The sequence below is a fragment of the Triturus cristatus genome, chromosome 3_1 (assembly GCF_964204655.1).
Source record: "Triturus cristatus chromosome 3_1, aTriCri1.1, whole genome shotgun sequence".
Classification (NCBI taxonomy): domain Eukaryota; kingdom Metazoa; phylum Chordata; class Amphibia; order Caudata; family Salamandridae; genus Triturus; species Triturus cristatus.
This window is the reverse complement of record NC_140583.1, coordinates 829,171,702-829,188,928: the sequence shown is the minus strand read 5'-3', so window position 1 is coordinate 829,188,928 and position 17,227 is coordinate 829,171,702. Positions and strand designations below refer to the sequence as shown.

Here is a 17,227-nt window from a genome sequence, read left to right as displayed (position 1 = left end):
GTTAAATGCTTACAGAAACATGACAACTATATATATTGATGCTGAAGAAACTCAACTAATACATAATATATCCCCCTGAAGTCTTTGTCGGGATAGCAGACATTATGGTGACCCCAAGGAATCCTTAGTCTTATGAATCACATTTACATCTTTAGGATTGGCTCCATTTGAATGCCCAAGACCCTAATTACATTTTAAAAACTGAGCACTACCTAATAACACTCTATACCCAAGTCAACTAGTCATTTATGAGGCAAGGAGGTGCAGGAGAGAGTGGAAGTGTTCAGCACTACTCAGGCGGTGCCTTTATTATTGGTGTTTTCAATGTTAATTTACTCCTTATTCAGACGTTTTTGTCCAGGAAATGAACACATCATAAAATGAATATAAGCGAAAAGGACAAGGAATACAGATACTATGCATAATATGTAAGTGACACTATAAAAAGGTGGATTTGCCTACTTGCGAACATAGAAACACTGTAAAAAGTCGGATGTGCCTAGTCTTGTGCATAGAAACACACAGCAACGTCGTCAGTTTGGAAGGCTTATCAATACGGATGTTTCATTCATTTCAGTACCTCTACGCCTCAAGGCAATAATAAATGCAAGGAAAATGTACTGAGTAAGAAATACTCAGTGCTTACTTTACAGGGTGCCAGTTCAGGCTCTCGAACAATGTAATCAGCCACCCTCGTATTGACTGAGATTTGTTTGGCAAAATATTGGGAGAGCATACCACAGTGTCTACCTCTCCTTGGTCACAGATACAGCACCCAAGGTGCATAGATTTCACACAGGAGCACATGCAAGGTCCCAGGTGAGAAATTATATTCTAAACATTAGGAAGAGTGAGCTCATCCTTGCATTATTGCCCTACCTTGATTTGCAGAGATGAGAAATACTGGACTGATTGCTCACAAAGACAAGCCCTGCAGTGTATACTGTCTCGCTCCCCTTCACCCAGATATTCTTGAGGGTATCTCCTGCTGTTCAAGTGAAGCCTCACATCTTGGAATCCTACTTCCTAGTCTCCACAAAAGACACATTTATTCATGAGCGAGACCCTCTTAGTTCTCCTCCTTCACACCTAACCATATGGTTTGGATACAAGTCCTACTTTAGCACAAAAACGTGTCAGTGAGCCCCCACTGGTTGTGTATTTATGAACTGGTTTGTACTTTTACAATGGGAACCTAGCTTGACCTCACAGATAATTCAAAATTGGGTACCTCAAGGCCTCATTTAATTGTGAATTACACAATAAATTTAATTTGACTTATTTTCACATTTTTAAAATTGTATAACATTTCGTAAATATTTTCAGAATTCAGCACGCTGTGATTAAGTCCCTCATTTATGTTCTGACTGATGCGGGAAAGGTCTGTGAGGATTTGACCAAACAAGCATTTAAGACTAAACACTCCAGCTTACATTATTTTGTCCTTGGGAAATTCTAATAGTTTCCCTTCAAGTCAATGGACCTTTGCCACCATTTTCTAAAGGAGCAATAACCAAAATAGAACACACAAGTTATGTATCATCAACTGTAAATTACTTTATGTTGAGTCAATGATGAGATGATATGAGTAATTCTTATTTTATAATTAAAGATAGAGGTTTCTTAAAGTCTTTATTCATTATTCAAATATCAATCAGGTTACAGAATTGATAGTAGAAAAATATAATTAGTGCAGATCATGTTATAATATGCATACAGCGTGGTTCATTAAGGAAAGAATCCCTATTCTATGAATTGGGGCAGAAATTATGTCAGAACCCATAAAGAGTTTAAAAAGAAAGGCAAGAATGATATTAGCATGAAGCTAATAAATCAATAATTATTAATTGCAGAGTTTCCCATAAAGAGAAAATAAAGCATAGAACAAATAAGCCTTGCTGAAGCCAATTATTCAAAGCATAAAGCTTGGGGTTTTAATAAATGTCAAAGGAAACACAGCATGTCTCTCAGCTGAACTGCCTCCCCCCTCTCTTATGTACTAAATCCTTCCTGTCATCTGTTCTACTGCACACAAATCTCTCCAGATCCTTATGTTCTGTCTGCTCCGAATCAACGTCGGCCGTCTCCTCCTCTGCATCTGTTCTTTGCTCTTGCCTCTCTGCTCCCCGTCTAGGTCTGTTCTGATCTGCTCTCATCTAAGGCAGTTTTCTCCCCTCTAGTTCTGGTTCCTGATAATCCTAAACTAGGAACACATTTATAAATGGTAAAATGTTACAAAACATGTGGTCTGTTCTTGTCTTATCCAATTAAAATCCAGCGTGTCCACAAATTAATTCATCAGGCGCTGGCTATGGCTTTGTCCTCACAGCACATTTGAAACCTATTTATTTCCTAACCATGCTATTCTGACTAAACACATTACATTAGTTGCAAGAGAATATTATTATTTAAACAGGAAACATTAGAACAGATTGTGGCAATGCATTTTGAAATGCGTGTGCGTTATATTATTATACGTCAGTTCGTGAACAGAGCTCTTGTTTAAAATAACATTCTACCAGCAACTAACACGATATGTCTGAGGTCATTCTGAGCGTCTCTATTTCACAGCACATTTCTACTGTGATCTGCAAGGTCAAATGAAGTTTCTTTTGAGCCACCTGAAAGGCAATAATTCTGTTTAGCTGTCACTGCTCTTGTGCAATTTTTTAAAGGTGGAGTTAAGTAAATACAAACTATACACTACCACTGCACATATGTTTAATAATTATTGTAAGTTAGGAAAATAATTCTATAATTAAACCAAAATCTAAACTGGTTAACATAACTATGAATTTTACTTGCACATGTTTTAAACAATTTTAAGAGCATGATTTATTACAGGAGAAAGCCACTGATTAAAGACCTTCAAAGTCTCATGTTTTCATTTTGTGCACCAAATGTCTGCGTGTAATTTTTTAAAAGTCCAAACCAGATTGTAATTTTAATTAGTTTTGGTAGTCGAAATCTTATTTTTGAAAGTCTTCCATTCACTGGCCAGCTGCTAAACAGTTGGGAGGCTCTCCTCCATTGGCCTGGTGGTGACCGGCCTCATCAACAAAAGGCTCCAGAGTGTCATCCATAAAGGTATCAGTCATTGCCATGTTTCTCACAAGTTCTTAGTAAATAAAATGACAAGTAGTGCCATGCTGATTGCCGTTGATCTTTTTATTTTTTTAAAGTATTAAAAAAGTGTAAGTGCTGATGTGCAATTTAGAGTGGAAAAAGTTAGTGATGGCAACCACTCACAAGCCAATGTTTCACCCACTGCTGCCAGCTGTCTCAAAGAAAGAATGTAACATCATTATTGGCCTACCTAAGAACGACATGGCCTAATTGTTTGCAAGTGCAATCAATTTAAAAGCATGAATGGGATGCATTAATCACTGAAACAACAGGGTGCATGCTGGGAAATGGAATCCTTCTATAACACCTTAGTGCCAAGATGATTATTCAGCATTGACAATATAAAAAGTGCAATCACATCAATAAATTAACTAAGTATAAGAAACCTAGACTTAGATCATCCCCAAAGTTTAGTGGGAATCTTCACAGAAAGTGCTCCCACAAGAGCATTCTCAGTGAATCTTCTAATGCAGGCAGGGACATCATGTCAACCCACCTGGTCAGCATTTCTTTTTCGTTGAGCAAACCCCAAAAGTGGGTCTGAAAACATGAAAACGACTTGAAATTCTAAAGTGACGCTAACGCCTCAAACTTATCTCCTATCCCAGTTTACTCTCATATCCTTAACTCGTACCCCTACTTTACACACATAATCAACGTAAAATTATTTTTTGCAAACCAAAAAACACAATATCTAATATAAAATATGTAACATACAATAATTACACAGAAATGGAATCAAAATAGAAACTTGATGATACAGTAGCCAATACATTGTTACAGGCTGCAGTGTAAGGAATATGTGAAACGCACCAATATACATTGTAAAAAAACACCATATACAAAATATTTATCACAAAATATAAAATTTACTTTATAATGATTTAATGACTTATGCATGGCAATCAAGTTAAAAACACAAAACTACAAAAACTCAATAACTATCATACACTTACGTGTGTGGAATGTATTATAACTAAAAATAAAACTTCATCACCCTAATAACACAGTATTCATACCACAAGCTCTAAGTGTTTCCACAATAATATACATTTTAACAAAGTACAAAATGGCCACCAAATAGAAAGATTCTACAAGTCCCAAATATCTTCGGGATCTCTCCAGACATTTAATCACACAAAGAAACTTTAGCACACTCATATACTTACTCACTCAGACTTTACCAGACCCTGTTCAGGGGCTACAGGGCAGCCAGGGCAAACTGGACCACTACTATGGTGTTTGGAGTCATTTGCCTCTGGTGTCCTAGAATTTTGTCCCATTTAGGCCCTGCAAACTGTGCCTAGACTTTCAGGCAAGTGAGGGCAAGCAGTCAAAGGCTTCTCATAAAAAAGCACTTTATTAGCACAGCAAAATGAAGAACTACACACAGTAATGGGGGTTCAAAGACAGACGTCCACAACATCTAATGGGCTATAACCAATTCCTATAGTTCCAATCACGTTTTTTTAGTGAAATTGCTTCAGTTCCCTGCCTACTCCAGTGTTGTAGCGTGATGGCTGCAGTTCTAACACTACTATAATGACCTAGCAATAAGGAAAAATTAATGAGCGAGAATGGGAACGGGTGTAAGTTCACTTACTGTTGTAGGTGAACAATTACCGGGGCCCCTATGTCAAGTCTATATATTGCAAAGATGTTCTACAGTCATCCTTTTAACAGGCAGCTTTATCTCTTAGTGCAAGACATAGTCCTTAAATATGACTATGTCTTCACCAGTCCATGAGAACCTGACTCAGTGCTGCAGTTGTTGTAGTGCACCCTTTACAGTCATAAGAGCAGCATCAAGTCAGTGGTTGGTGGGTAAACTTGGTGACTCGCCTCTTGGATCTTGTCGCTGAAGGTATAGCACAACAGTGCTTGGCGATGGTCGCTCGTCTTCAGCGGTTGTGGCCTCTAGCCCATTAGGCGACCCTCCAGTATGGCGGTGCTGACATCTCCATCCACAACATGTTGGAGCAGTAGCAGAATAGGTCCTTAAGTCACAGTCAGAATGCCATATGGAACACTGCCACTGTCACTCAGGGGGTTGTTTCTTCAGCCGGTTTGCCTCAGGAACCTCGTAAGGAGGCCGGCCGGCGGCCAGCCTCTTAGCTCGGGCTGGCACTGGTGACACTCCCAATCATAAGATGGCACTTCTTGGTGCTCCACTCACTGGTAACATAGCTGGGCTTTTCTTCCTGAGCAGTCACTTCTTCTTTCTGGTTAGACACTGTCTTTCCCCCTCAGAGCAGGCAGGCACAATTCTAAGCACTAAGTGGGTCCTCAGCTCTCCAGCAAGTGCACATGTGATGTCTCCCTCACCTATGGGAGACGGGCTGTCAGACTGATACCAGACATGAATCACAGCAGCTCTATGAACACTCTGCAGAGCACTCCCTTTCTTGGTCACAAGGGCTTCGCAACTGAAAAGGAGGTGGTTTGGATCCGACTTGTATACTGGTTTTCCAAATGGGGGTTGTTAATCAACTTTCTACAGTCCAAGAACCATTATGTTGTGGTTTCTTTTCAAATTTAATTTTCTAGGTGCATTGCAGACACAGCCTTCGAGCAATGTGATGGCTATCATAGCAGGTAATGACAATGCTGGCTCCAAGTGGGAGTATCCACAACATGGGCACGATGAAGTATGAAGATCTTGCACCTGGCTGTCTTTAGCCTCTCTGAATTACTAATCAGGAAAGACAAGAAGGCAGGACCACTGTAGGAATCTCCTCTCCCCTAACAACAGGATCTGCTGACTAAACCCAATGTATCTACCATCCACCAAACGGAAGTGGTCAGGAAGGACTAATCAGCAATGGCATGATAGAAGGTCCTCATACAATTTCTAGGGATAGCCCTGTCTCCTTCCTCTCACACTTCAGTGTCTAAATAACCTCTCATGCTCCAGGAATGCAGATAATCCACAAACCTCCCTCCATCTTGAGCCATTTCAAACCAAGGGCAATCCTTAATGGATCTTGCTGTTTCCAGCAGACATACTGTCAGCATAACATGGATTTATTCCAACATCTATACCTCACATACACACTGTATAACAATAGTGTACAAAAAAATCATAATTAGTCTATTAAAGTGTTGCAAAGGATAATGTTGACTTTGTTTCAATAAATAACGTAACCCTCTATTTATTTCCCTTAGTGGTAAACTGAAATTGAAGCAAATGTAACTTAAAAAACAGAATACCAAATCAGAATGGAAAATAAATGTGAATAAAAATGATTGCTTAGTACTGAAAACCTGATAAATTGTTTAAAAAATAGGTTTACTTAAACTGCCAATGAAGCTTAGTTATTATTCTAGATATGTGCTGTGTGATAGTCATTATTTAAATGATTATTCTGCCATGGGAGAGAAGGCATTTAGGGTGTTAGTTTTCATTGTTGGAATTTGCGCTTCTGGTTCCTGGTGCTTGTCTCATGGTTCCTGGGGCACAGGAGAGTAGGTAGTACTTCGGCTTTTTACATGAAGTGAAAGGCCAGGGCATCAGAAAAGGTTCGGGTTGGGGCCATTTCATCAATGTAGGCTTGTGGGTTTTTAATTTCAGCAGTATTTCTGAAAACCTCCTGTACTAGATATAGTGTCAGCTGGCATCATGAGTATATATCTCAGATGTTGATTTTCTAAGGGACAAAGGCTGGGTGAGGGGAAAGGAAGACTTGCAAAGGTTTGAACTGAGGAGAGATTTGTAGTGGAAGTTACTGTTTTGGGGTAGAGCAGAGTGGAGTGGACAATGGTTGGATATTTGGTATTAGGTAAGTTTTATGATTCAATTGTGTTATGTTTGAGCCAAGATCCACTGGTGTTTCTTGGGGCATATGCAAGGAGGTTGAGGCATGTTGCCTAGGTTGTTTTGCACCAAAAACAGAAGGTTTAAGTATGAGGCCATGAAGAAAGTTGTTCTGGAAGAAAGTTTGGTCAGATGAAAAATTAGTATGTAGAAGGAGAAAGTATTGGTTTACAGTGTTGGGAGTAGATTTAGGACTGAAGTGGTTAGGACAGTCAAAAAAGGGTAGGAGTCATGTGGATGCAAGTCTACTAATTAGGCTGTACTAGGGTGAGGTGACCTGATACACCTGACTGTGGTGGGGCATATTTAGCACCTTATCACTGCAGAGGCAATATGGCGCCTATTTTTCAGTGAATTGCTGTGTTTTAATATACTCCTTCCAAATGTAGTCAAATTTCAATGCAGACTGTCTGCCTGCCAACTCCTCACAGTTGCCCAACCACCACTGCCCATTATGGCATCCCATGAAACAGAGGCGCAGACCACTTCTCATCCAGATAGCCCAGATGCCCCCACCCGCAGCTATTGTTCGTGCTCAGAACACAAGATAAACTGTGCCTATAATTAGCAATTGATTTCCAGTTTCTGTTAAATAGACATCTTCATGTGTTACCGGAATAAAAATTCTATTTTTTTCAAACGTATGTAAGAATCACAGGTTCTGCCCACTGATTTTTTTAGCAGAAATCTAGTAGCCGAGTTCTAATCTACCAGTCTTATCTATGGTTTAAGAATGCTGTAGTTTTCAGTACATCAATGTTTCTCTGCTTTTTTAACAATGCTGTTTAGACAATGAAACAAGAACGGGAGAGGTGACTTCGTCATATTATCCAGGTATCAAATTTCTTGACTCATCTACTGTAGGAAAATCGTGTTCTGCTTACACTGTGACAAGGTAAAATTACATGTGCATTTCATTACCCGCAATTATGTTTTTCTCGATTGGATTTTTTGAAAATTATGCATTTGGTACCACTTGTGTTTTTAAACAGTAGTCCTTGTTCTAGAATGTGCACAATCATGGAGCTTTTCTTTAAATTAATGGTACTCCATTTTCTTTCATGTGCATGCAGGTGTTTCCTCATACCAGTTGCTAAACTATGAAGATAAATCAGACGTTTCTTTAAATGGTAGGCGTGGCAACCAAATTATGAATGACGTCGGAGTTAATATTTCTGGATCGGATTCGCTTGCAGTTAAAGCTTCATTTGGTATTGTGACTAAACACGAAGTTGAAGTTCCAACATTGCTAAAAGAAGTTATTTCTAGGTAAGAAGTGCGTTTGCTTAGGCTGTTCACAGTATTGAGTATGTTATACATTTCTTCTTTTTATATTTATTTGTTTAGTATGTATAAGCGCCAGTGTAAAATCCATATTTTGTTTCTATTTACTAAAGAATGGAATTTGAGTGTCTTTTTTGCATGAGGTTAGATGTATACTAGATGTTAGTGCTTGGTGAGGACTAAATGAAAGTCAGATATGTCCTAACATGTAAAACCATAAAATTCATATAGATATAAGACATTAGTGCTCGGCACAGTGCAGTTATGGTTCACATTCACTTTATATTGTAAAGGCAGTATTGATTTGCCTATATTTTTGGGCTCCATAAATGAATTTGCACCTGAATTGGCAACTGTTTGGCATATTCAACTAAGGTCAGGCATGCCAATTTTCGAACAGACCTGTTCAGTAGGTCTTGCCTTTGGGACCTTATAAGTGTTTCGCTGTGCAGCAAATTATCCTGGGAGCTGTGCCTTCAGGGATTGAAAAGCTATGCAACTACTACACACTGGATCATGCAGAATGATTCAGGAATACATGCTTTCGTCAGGAAACATTTATGGACACATTCCAAGGCTTTTTAAGGCACAGACAAAAAGACAAGTGCCTCAATGCAAGCCAACAGCACTATAACATTTTGTGTGCAAATGCATCACTAGAGTATTGAACAGCCTATGTAAAAAAGCAGTGTAGTACTTTACAATATCAGAGACGTCACATCCCTCCTTCCCCAGGCCTCAATTCACCAGGTACCCTTCTCCAGAGTTTTCTATTGAAAACACTGCTCTCACCATCTATGTAAGCCCACATAGTAAATACAGCATGTTTCGAAAAGACAGCATATCAGCTGCCTAAGCTCAACCTAAAGAGTTAAGTGGGTGAAAACAATGTGTTTTCACATTTTAGCTCCCATAGAAAATTTGCACATGCCTACAGCTCGTACGGCTGGATGGGTTTACAATAAATTTCTAAATGACTAAATGTGACCCGCTTTTTGCGGGTCTGTGGGTTGCACAGCTTTATACACACGGTAGTTCAAATTAATCCACCTTAACCATAAGTTATTCAAGTTTATCCATATTTATTCCACAGTTTTCCATTTCGTGTCACGTCAAAGGGTACAAAATTCATCATTCTTATGCATGTTGCTTGCTTCATGATTGCCAATCCAGGCCTATCAATGAGCCGTTACAGAATTTAAATGTTCCCGTCAAGTCAATACATCACAACCCAATGCATTTCAGCTGGTTAGCCTTCGTCAGGGGTATCTACGATTTAAAAAGTGCATGTCAGCCACACTGTTTTACAATAAATTTGCCATCAATGTAGAACTTTACTCTACTTTGTTTTGCCATTTCAACATTCAGGGGCCGATTCCGATCCGGGTCCGAAGGGCACCAAACACGATCCGGCTGGAAAAACTACAAGCCGTACGCGTGTTTTCCGCCCGACTCGTACAGCTGTACGAGCGAGCAAGTACGATGCGAGCTACGTGAAATTCACCAACCGAGTCTTTACCGGGTCCGAACTGCTCCGTACGTCTCGGCCGTAAGCTAACCGTGGCGTGCAATGGATGCGATTTACGAACGATCCAGTACGATGCACGCGTTGGACAGCCGGTGCGAGCCAGAGTGTCCGGCTCGCAAAACGTCCAGGAAGTTGCCTTTGGGGGTCCGCGTCGGACCCCCTGTCGCCCGCAGCCCTACGATTTGGACACAGGGGGAGAGCCAAGGGTCTCCCCAACACAGGCATGTACGGTGCGGATGGCACTGACGCGTGCCCACTGTAGGGGGCGCCCTTGTGCGAGACGTACCCCTTCAGTCAATGGGAGCCCATTTACGCGTCGTACGACCGGCTCCCATTGACTTCTATGGGAGTCCGACCGAACCGAGTCCAGCAGCATACGGCCGCATCGTACTCGCTCGGTCGGACTACAGGTCTTCGGCTCGGTCAGAAAACACTCCGAATCCGGCTCGGTCGGAGAGCTTTCCGACCCGGATCGGAATTGACCCCTCAGTAGTTTTTTTTAGATATAAGCGTTTAAAAAGTTGCTGAGTGGGCTTTAAAAGGTTAACATGATTGTATAATCTCTGCTATTTAAAATCAATCTCATTTTGGTTGTTATGCAGGTCAGGCCCAGTGGCCAACCCCTGCTTCCCAGGGCCAAAGACCCTGTGCAGCAAGAGTTAGCTTCCTGTGTCGAGTAAGAACAAGGACTTGCCGCAGGTCAGTCTCTGAGGCCAAATCTTGGTACACACACCTGAAGGCTGAGGGCAGTGAGGGTTAAAAATTAAGTACATCGTGAAAAATGACATTCACTAAGGAAAACTACACTTATGAACTGAGTTATGATTCCAATTAAATTCACAATGATTTCCAACACACACAGCAGACACCTTAACTTGTGTTGCCAGCCAAGCTCAAAACATTGATTTGAAATGATACAGAAAAAAAGGGAAGAGTTACCAAGAGAATAGCATGGTGGAGGTGCGAGTTAGATATATCAGAAATGTTTTTATTTCACTTCCTTTTAAAACTTAATAATATAACATTTTGGAAAATATGGATCGATGCAGGAGTTTGTTTTTTGCTTACTATGAATTTGTACAATTTATTGAATTGTAGGATTAGTTTAATTAATCTTTTTCTGTGATTGATAAAAATAAACTTTTACATAGTTATATTCTAATGCTTTTTCCGGTGTTTGGACAAAATAAAAAATATTGTGCTGCAGAAATATTGCGTCAAGAATATTGGGACTTCACATATATTGTGGAAAGTAATAGTGCAGTTATGTATTTTTATTAAATATGGAAAACATTTTTAGTAGCAGAATATTGGGTTAATAGGGGCTAAGAGTGGGGAGATTTAAAAAAAAAATTATATTACATTTTTTATTTTTTATTTAATAATGTCTCAAATAGGCAAATACATTTTTTGTAAAATGTATTTCATTAAATTTGTATTTATATGTATATTTTATGTGAAATAAGATATATTTCATTGTTTTTAAATATATATACAAAGTATTATATTTGGATGTATTTAAATATTTTAGTTAAAAATAGGCAATTTTTCAATGAAATTGCTATAATTGTATACATTAAAAATTAGGAAAACATTTTGAAATATTTTTATAAAACATTTAAAAAAAATGATTTAATGTAAAATTTTAAGAAAGTCTTTATACAATTTATTTAGCAAATTTGCTCATTTGAAATAATTATGATTTTATTTTTATGAAGTTTATGAATGGTAGATGATATTATTTACAAACTAGAAAAATGTATTATTAAATAAAATATAACTTTTTTTTCTTTAAATTTGTATATGAATGTTAGTAGTTTATGATATTAAAATTGTTTAAATTTAAACATTTACTAAAAAATGGATAATTAGTACTATTAATAGTGTATTGTACATTTTGTAAATATAATATTCTAGGTAAAAAGTTGTATTTAGAATTGGATAAAAAAAATTGCAGCTTTTTTATAGCTTCATTAAGTTGGTTTAGATTGGAGTGGGAATAGTAAATATCACCCCTTTAGTGTCTCACACCTTCCCCAAGTTGGTTTAGATTGGAGTGGAAATAGTAAATTTCACCCCTTTAAGGTCCAACACCTTCCCCAGTATGGTTAGATTGAAGTGGGAATAGTAAATGTCACCCCATTAGTGTCCAACATCTTCTCCAATATAGTTTGACTGGAGTTGGAAGAGTAAATGTTGGTTGTATGACAGACGCACGCATGGCAAAACCAAGCGTGCCTCTACAACGCAGCCCGAACAGTGAATGCATCTGACCAAGGCCTTCCTTTACCAGGCATGCCTTTACTATGCAATTTCGTGGTGAAGGGATGTGTGGTAAAGATCACACCCCAACCCGTCCGCTCTGAGCTATAAAACCCTGGCCCCTGCACTATAAACAACCCAACCCTACAAGCCTTAAAAACGAACCCCACCCCTGAAACCTAAAACTGCCCTGACCCCCCCACACTGAGCCCTAAAACCATGGCCCCTGCCCTATAAACAAACCAACCCCCCAAGCCCTAAAAGCTACCCCCACCCGTAAAACCTAAAACAACCCCAACCCCCCATCTGCCCTGAGCCCTAAAATCCTGGACCCTGCACTATAAACAACCGACCCCCCCTGAGCACTAAAAGCGACCCCTATCCCTACAACCTAAAACTACCCCGACCTCCCCTGTCCTGAGTCCTAAACCCCGGCCACTTGCCCTATACACAACCCTGACCTCCATGCCCTAAAAACTACCCCACCCCTAAAACTACCTCCACCCTCCCAAACCTGGCCCCAGCCCATTGTACCTGCCCACATCGAGCTTTTTGTCCCGACGTTTCCTGTCTCTGTTCTTGCCCATCAGGACATCTAGACCGTGCACTGCCTTAAACCCACATATGCATGGTTAAGGCATATGCGTGGTTAAGGCAAGTGTGGTTGCACATACAGGGAAACGGCACGCGTGGTACACCCGGGTTGTAAAGTCCATTTCCCGTAAATTTCACCCCTTTAGCGTCCAATACTTCACCAAGTTGGTTTAGATTGGAGTAGGAGTAGTAAATGTCCCACCTTTTCTATCTAACACCTTCTGTGAGTTGGTTTAGATTGGAGTAGGAATAGTGCATATCAACCCTTTATTGTCCAACACCTTCACCAATATGGTTAGATTAGAGTGGGAATAGTAATTGTCACCCCTTTAGTGTCCAACACCTTCCCCGATATGATTGGATTGGAGTGGGAATAGTAAATGAGTAAACGTCTCCCCTTTAGTGTCCAACACCTTCCCCAACATGGTTAGACTAGAGCGGTGATAGTAAATGTCACACCTTTAGTGTCTAACACCATCACCAAATTGGTTTAGATTAGAGTGGGAATAGTAAATGTCACCCCTTTGGTGTCCAACACCTTCTATAAGTTGGTTTAGATTGAAGTGGGAATTGTAAATGTCACCCCTTTAGTGTCCAACACCTTACCCAAGTTGGTTTGGATTGGAGTGGAAATAGTAAATGTCACCTCTTTAGTGTCCAGCACCTTCTATGAGTTGGTTTAGATTGGAGTCATGGTTAGGTGCTGCTGTTCGTCAGAACAGGTAAGTCCTTTTAAGGATTTTTTTAGTTTTTTAAGGGTAGAAGGGATCTAGGATGGATGTTTAAAAGTTGGGTATGATATCGTTTGTGAGTTATAAGTTTATTTAGATGTGTTTTTATTAGTGTGTTGCACTATTTTGTTATATGATGTCCTGTTAAAATATGTAATGTTACTTAAGTTTTGATGATTAAGTGTAATGTCTGTGTATATTTGGGAATGTAATTTATTGTACAGGTGGGCATTGAGTGTTTTTGATTTACAGGTTTTGTTATACCTGGTGTACTTGGCATGGTTTCCCCTATTTTTGTGCCTTTACCTCCTGTATTTTTGATGTTATGCTGGACTTCGTTTTTGCTGGTTTATGTACTCTGGGCACTTTACCACTGCTGAACAGTGCTAAAGTGCAATTACTCCCTGTGTAAATTGTTATTCTGACTAGTTCTCCATGAATGGCATATTTGATTTACTGGTAAGTCCCTAGTAAAGTGCCCAGGGCCTGTAATTTTACCAGTGGCCTACTAGTGGGCCTGCAGCACTTCTTGTGCCACCCACGAATAGCCCTGTAAACTTGTCTCAGGCCTGCCATTGCAGTGTCTGTGGTTGTAGTTTTAAACTGCCATATTGATCTGACAAGTGTACCCACTTGCCAGGCCCCAACCTTCCCTTTTACTACATCTAAGCCTCCCCTAAGTTAGGTGTGAGGTACCCCCATGGGCAGGGTGCAGTGTATGTGAAAGGTAGGACTTGTACTGGTGTGTTTTACATGTCCTGATAGTGAAAAAGTGCCAATTTCGTTTTTCACTATTGCAAGGACTAGCTTTTCCATAGGCTATCATTGGAGCTGCCTTGAAACCTTTTACAAGTGTAACTTTCAATTGGGAACAGCTAGAGATTTGTTGTTTAGGTTCTCTGAGCTCATAATTTAAAAGCACATCTTTTAGTGAAGGTGGTTTTTAAATTGTGTGTTTGAAAATGCCTCTTTTAGGAAGTGGACATTTTCTTGTTTTACCATCCTGTGCCTCTGCCTGCCTATGAAATCAACATCTGTTTTAAACTGACAGGGGCCTGTTTGTGCATTCACTCTAGACAGTCGCACAAAGGCAATTGAGTTGTGCCCAGCATATCCTGATAACCCCTCACCAGGCTGATGTGCCTTCCTGAGCTAGAGTGGTGAGAAGAGTTGTCATTGACACCTGAATAGGGCTGTGCCTGGCCTCTCACAATGCCGTCTTCGCCCCCCTGGAAAATGTCTGGAGCCAAGACAGGGCAAGGGAAGAACTTGTGCATTTCAAAGACTATTCTTTGAAGAATGCCTACTTCAAAGGCCAAAAGAGGTATAAGTATTGGACCTAAAATCCCAGACTTTTACAAGACTTATGGCTCAAGACGAGACTCTGCCAAGGAGAAAAGCTGAAGAGCTGCAAGGCGGAGTACTGCCCCTTTGCTGTGTGTTGCTTTGCTGGATTGCCTGTAGTTGCTGCTCCTGCTTTGGGGTGGCAAAGGACTGGATTTTACTGTGTATCCTGTTTGTGAAGCTTCTCCATGTGCTTATGTGTGCTTGCCTCCTGTTAAGAAGTCTCAGGGCCATCAAAGTCTTCGTACCACAAAAAGATGATGGACGGAATATTGAATATTGTAAAACATTCACACACACTCACAGATCTGGGTTTAATCCATCGTTTTTTTGTGTGTCATGGCATTCCAGTTTGGAACCAGCCATATACAAATCAGCCTTGAGCCTGTTCCCCATGGGAACAGTCCAGCCCAAACTGCCAGGCCGGGACCTCCCTAGACCGGAAGACAAGCATCCTGGGACTGGATTCGGGGCATCACCCCTCATCAGCCAGGCTAGCTTTAAACCGGTGGCGTAGCGAGCACCGAACCCACATCCCTAAACTCCAATGCTGGGAGTTCTGATCTTCCAAGTGGTGCCAATTCCAGTTCTGGAGGTTGTTCCTGCTATGAAAAGCTACAAAAGTCTTCAAAATCGACGCTTCACCCTTCCAGTGTCTGTTTTTCCAATGCAAGAGAAGTTTTCATGTACCGCCGCTGTGTGGCCAAAGAAATCGACGCATCGCCTGCCTGCGGCCAAAGAAACCAGCACAACCTGATTCAGTGGTTCTGGTCTCCGAGGTCTGAAACACTGGTTCTGACTCCAACACAGGCCCGGCGGTGCGACTGAAAGAATCAATGCATCGTGGGACCGCAACTGAAGAAATCAATGCAACTCCTGTTTGCTGGCGGCACCTGTGCGCCAAGTTTTCCACCGCATCACCCGCAGACCAGAAATCTCTTGTATTTTAAAGCATTGCTTCCCCTTACAGTCCCGATTCGACGCAACACTTCTTCTTCGTGCAGCAGAACTGATGCATTGCCTCCCACACGACTTAGGAATTGGCTCATCGCTGTGTTTTCCAAAGCTTTCCTCCTCTCAGCAGCTGTTTTTCTTTGTGGATTTTGACACATCCAAGGCACTTTGTGTAAAATCACTGCATCCATAGAGTCCTACGGACAGAATTGCTTGAAATCTTTAAAAAGTCATATTTTGAGATCTGTATATTGTTTTTTTGTTGTTTTGGTCGTGTTTAGTTTAGATATAGAAACTTTTTTTCTGAACTGATATGGTGTCCATTTGTAGTATTTTCACTGTGTTACTGTGTGTGTTTTGTACAAACACTTTACAAATTGCTTCTGAGATAGCCCTGACTGCTTGTGCCAAGCTCCCATTGGAGTGATCAGGGTTTATCTTGGGTGTGTTACTTCCTTGCCCTGACTAGGAGGAATTTATTTATTTTTATTTGAAACGTTTTATAAAGCGCGAACAAGACGCGGCAGGGTATCAGAGCGCTGTACATCAAAGACGGTCTGTTGAGCTGTTACAGGAAGGTTCTCTACTTGGACAGGGTGTATACCACTGCCAACAACTAGAGACCCTAATTTCTAACAATGGTGGTCAGCGGTTTGGATAGGACTTGTGTTTGTACTTTGACATACAGTGATTGGTGTATACTACTACTGAAAGCAGAGCATTACGCGTCCACATACTGCTTATTGATTTTCCCTGGTTTGTGATAATCCTTGAAGTATCCACAAATCATGTCTCAGCATGGTGACCCAGCAAGTGAGATTGTAGATTTGGTGTTTGAGATTGAGACGTTGCAGTCTTAAATAGTGGCTCAGCTTAAACAGTTCTGAAAGGATTTTGAATGCCCAATTAGAAGCTCTGCTAGGAAGGAGGAGTTGGAAAAGGTTCTGAGGGCATGGTGGGCAGCAAAAAAAGACTGGGGAGGCTGAGGATGAGAATGTGGATCTGGAGGTACAGAGCCAGCAAGGGGATTATGGAGCGCAGGATCTGTCTGTGGGAGCATTTTCCAGGGGTAGCAGCAGTGTGTCATCCAGGAGTCTGTCCCCAGAGGAGCTGGCGGTGAGGCGACAGGTCAGAAAGCGTGAGCGGGAGCTTGAAAAGCTCACGGTGGAAAGTAAAAAGTTTAGATTGGAGCATAAGCAACAGGAGAAGGAGACATCCCTTGCTTCAGAGGATACAAAATTGCTTCCAAAACATGATTTAAGTTTGAAGGAGCTGGACTGGACCTCAAGGCCATGCAGGAACAGTCCAGTTCAAATGGTGGCAGCATGCAGCCAGTGTAGTCTGGGTGGAAGGTGCACATTCCAAAGGATCTGGTAAATGATTGAATGAGGGAGGATGACATACATGCTTGGCTTTGGCATATGAGGCAGCATTCCATGTGAAACAGGTCCCTGACACACATTGGGCGACGGGTCTGTGGAAGCACTTTGACATAGAGGGGAGAGACACTTTGACAGCCCTAGGGCCAGCAGAGACTCTCACCTACTCTATCATGAAGGATGTCCTGGTCACCCGTTATGGTCTCACCCC

General features: G+C 40.9%; 1 protein-coding gene across 2 annotated transcripts in view; it reads left to right on the top strand.

Annotated features, from left to right (window-relative positions):
- Positions 1-17,227, top strand: part of PJVK (pejvakin) — a 151,549-nt gene that overhangs the window by 42,207 nt on the left and 92,115 nt on the right. For both annotated transcript variants that reach the window (XM_085645213.1, XM_085645212.1), the window contains exon 2: positions 8,014-8,209. In XM_085645213.1, the coding sequence (XP_085501339.1) occupies positions 8,014-8,209 (196 nt within the window). The remainder of the gene's footprint in view (positions 1-8,013; positions 8,210-17,227) is intronic.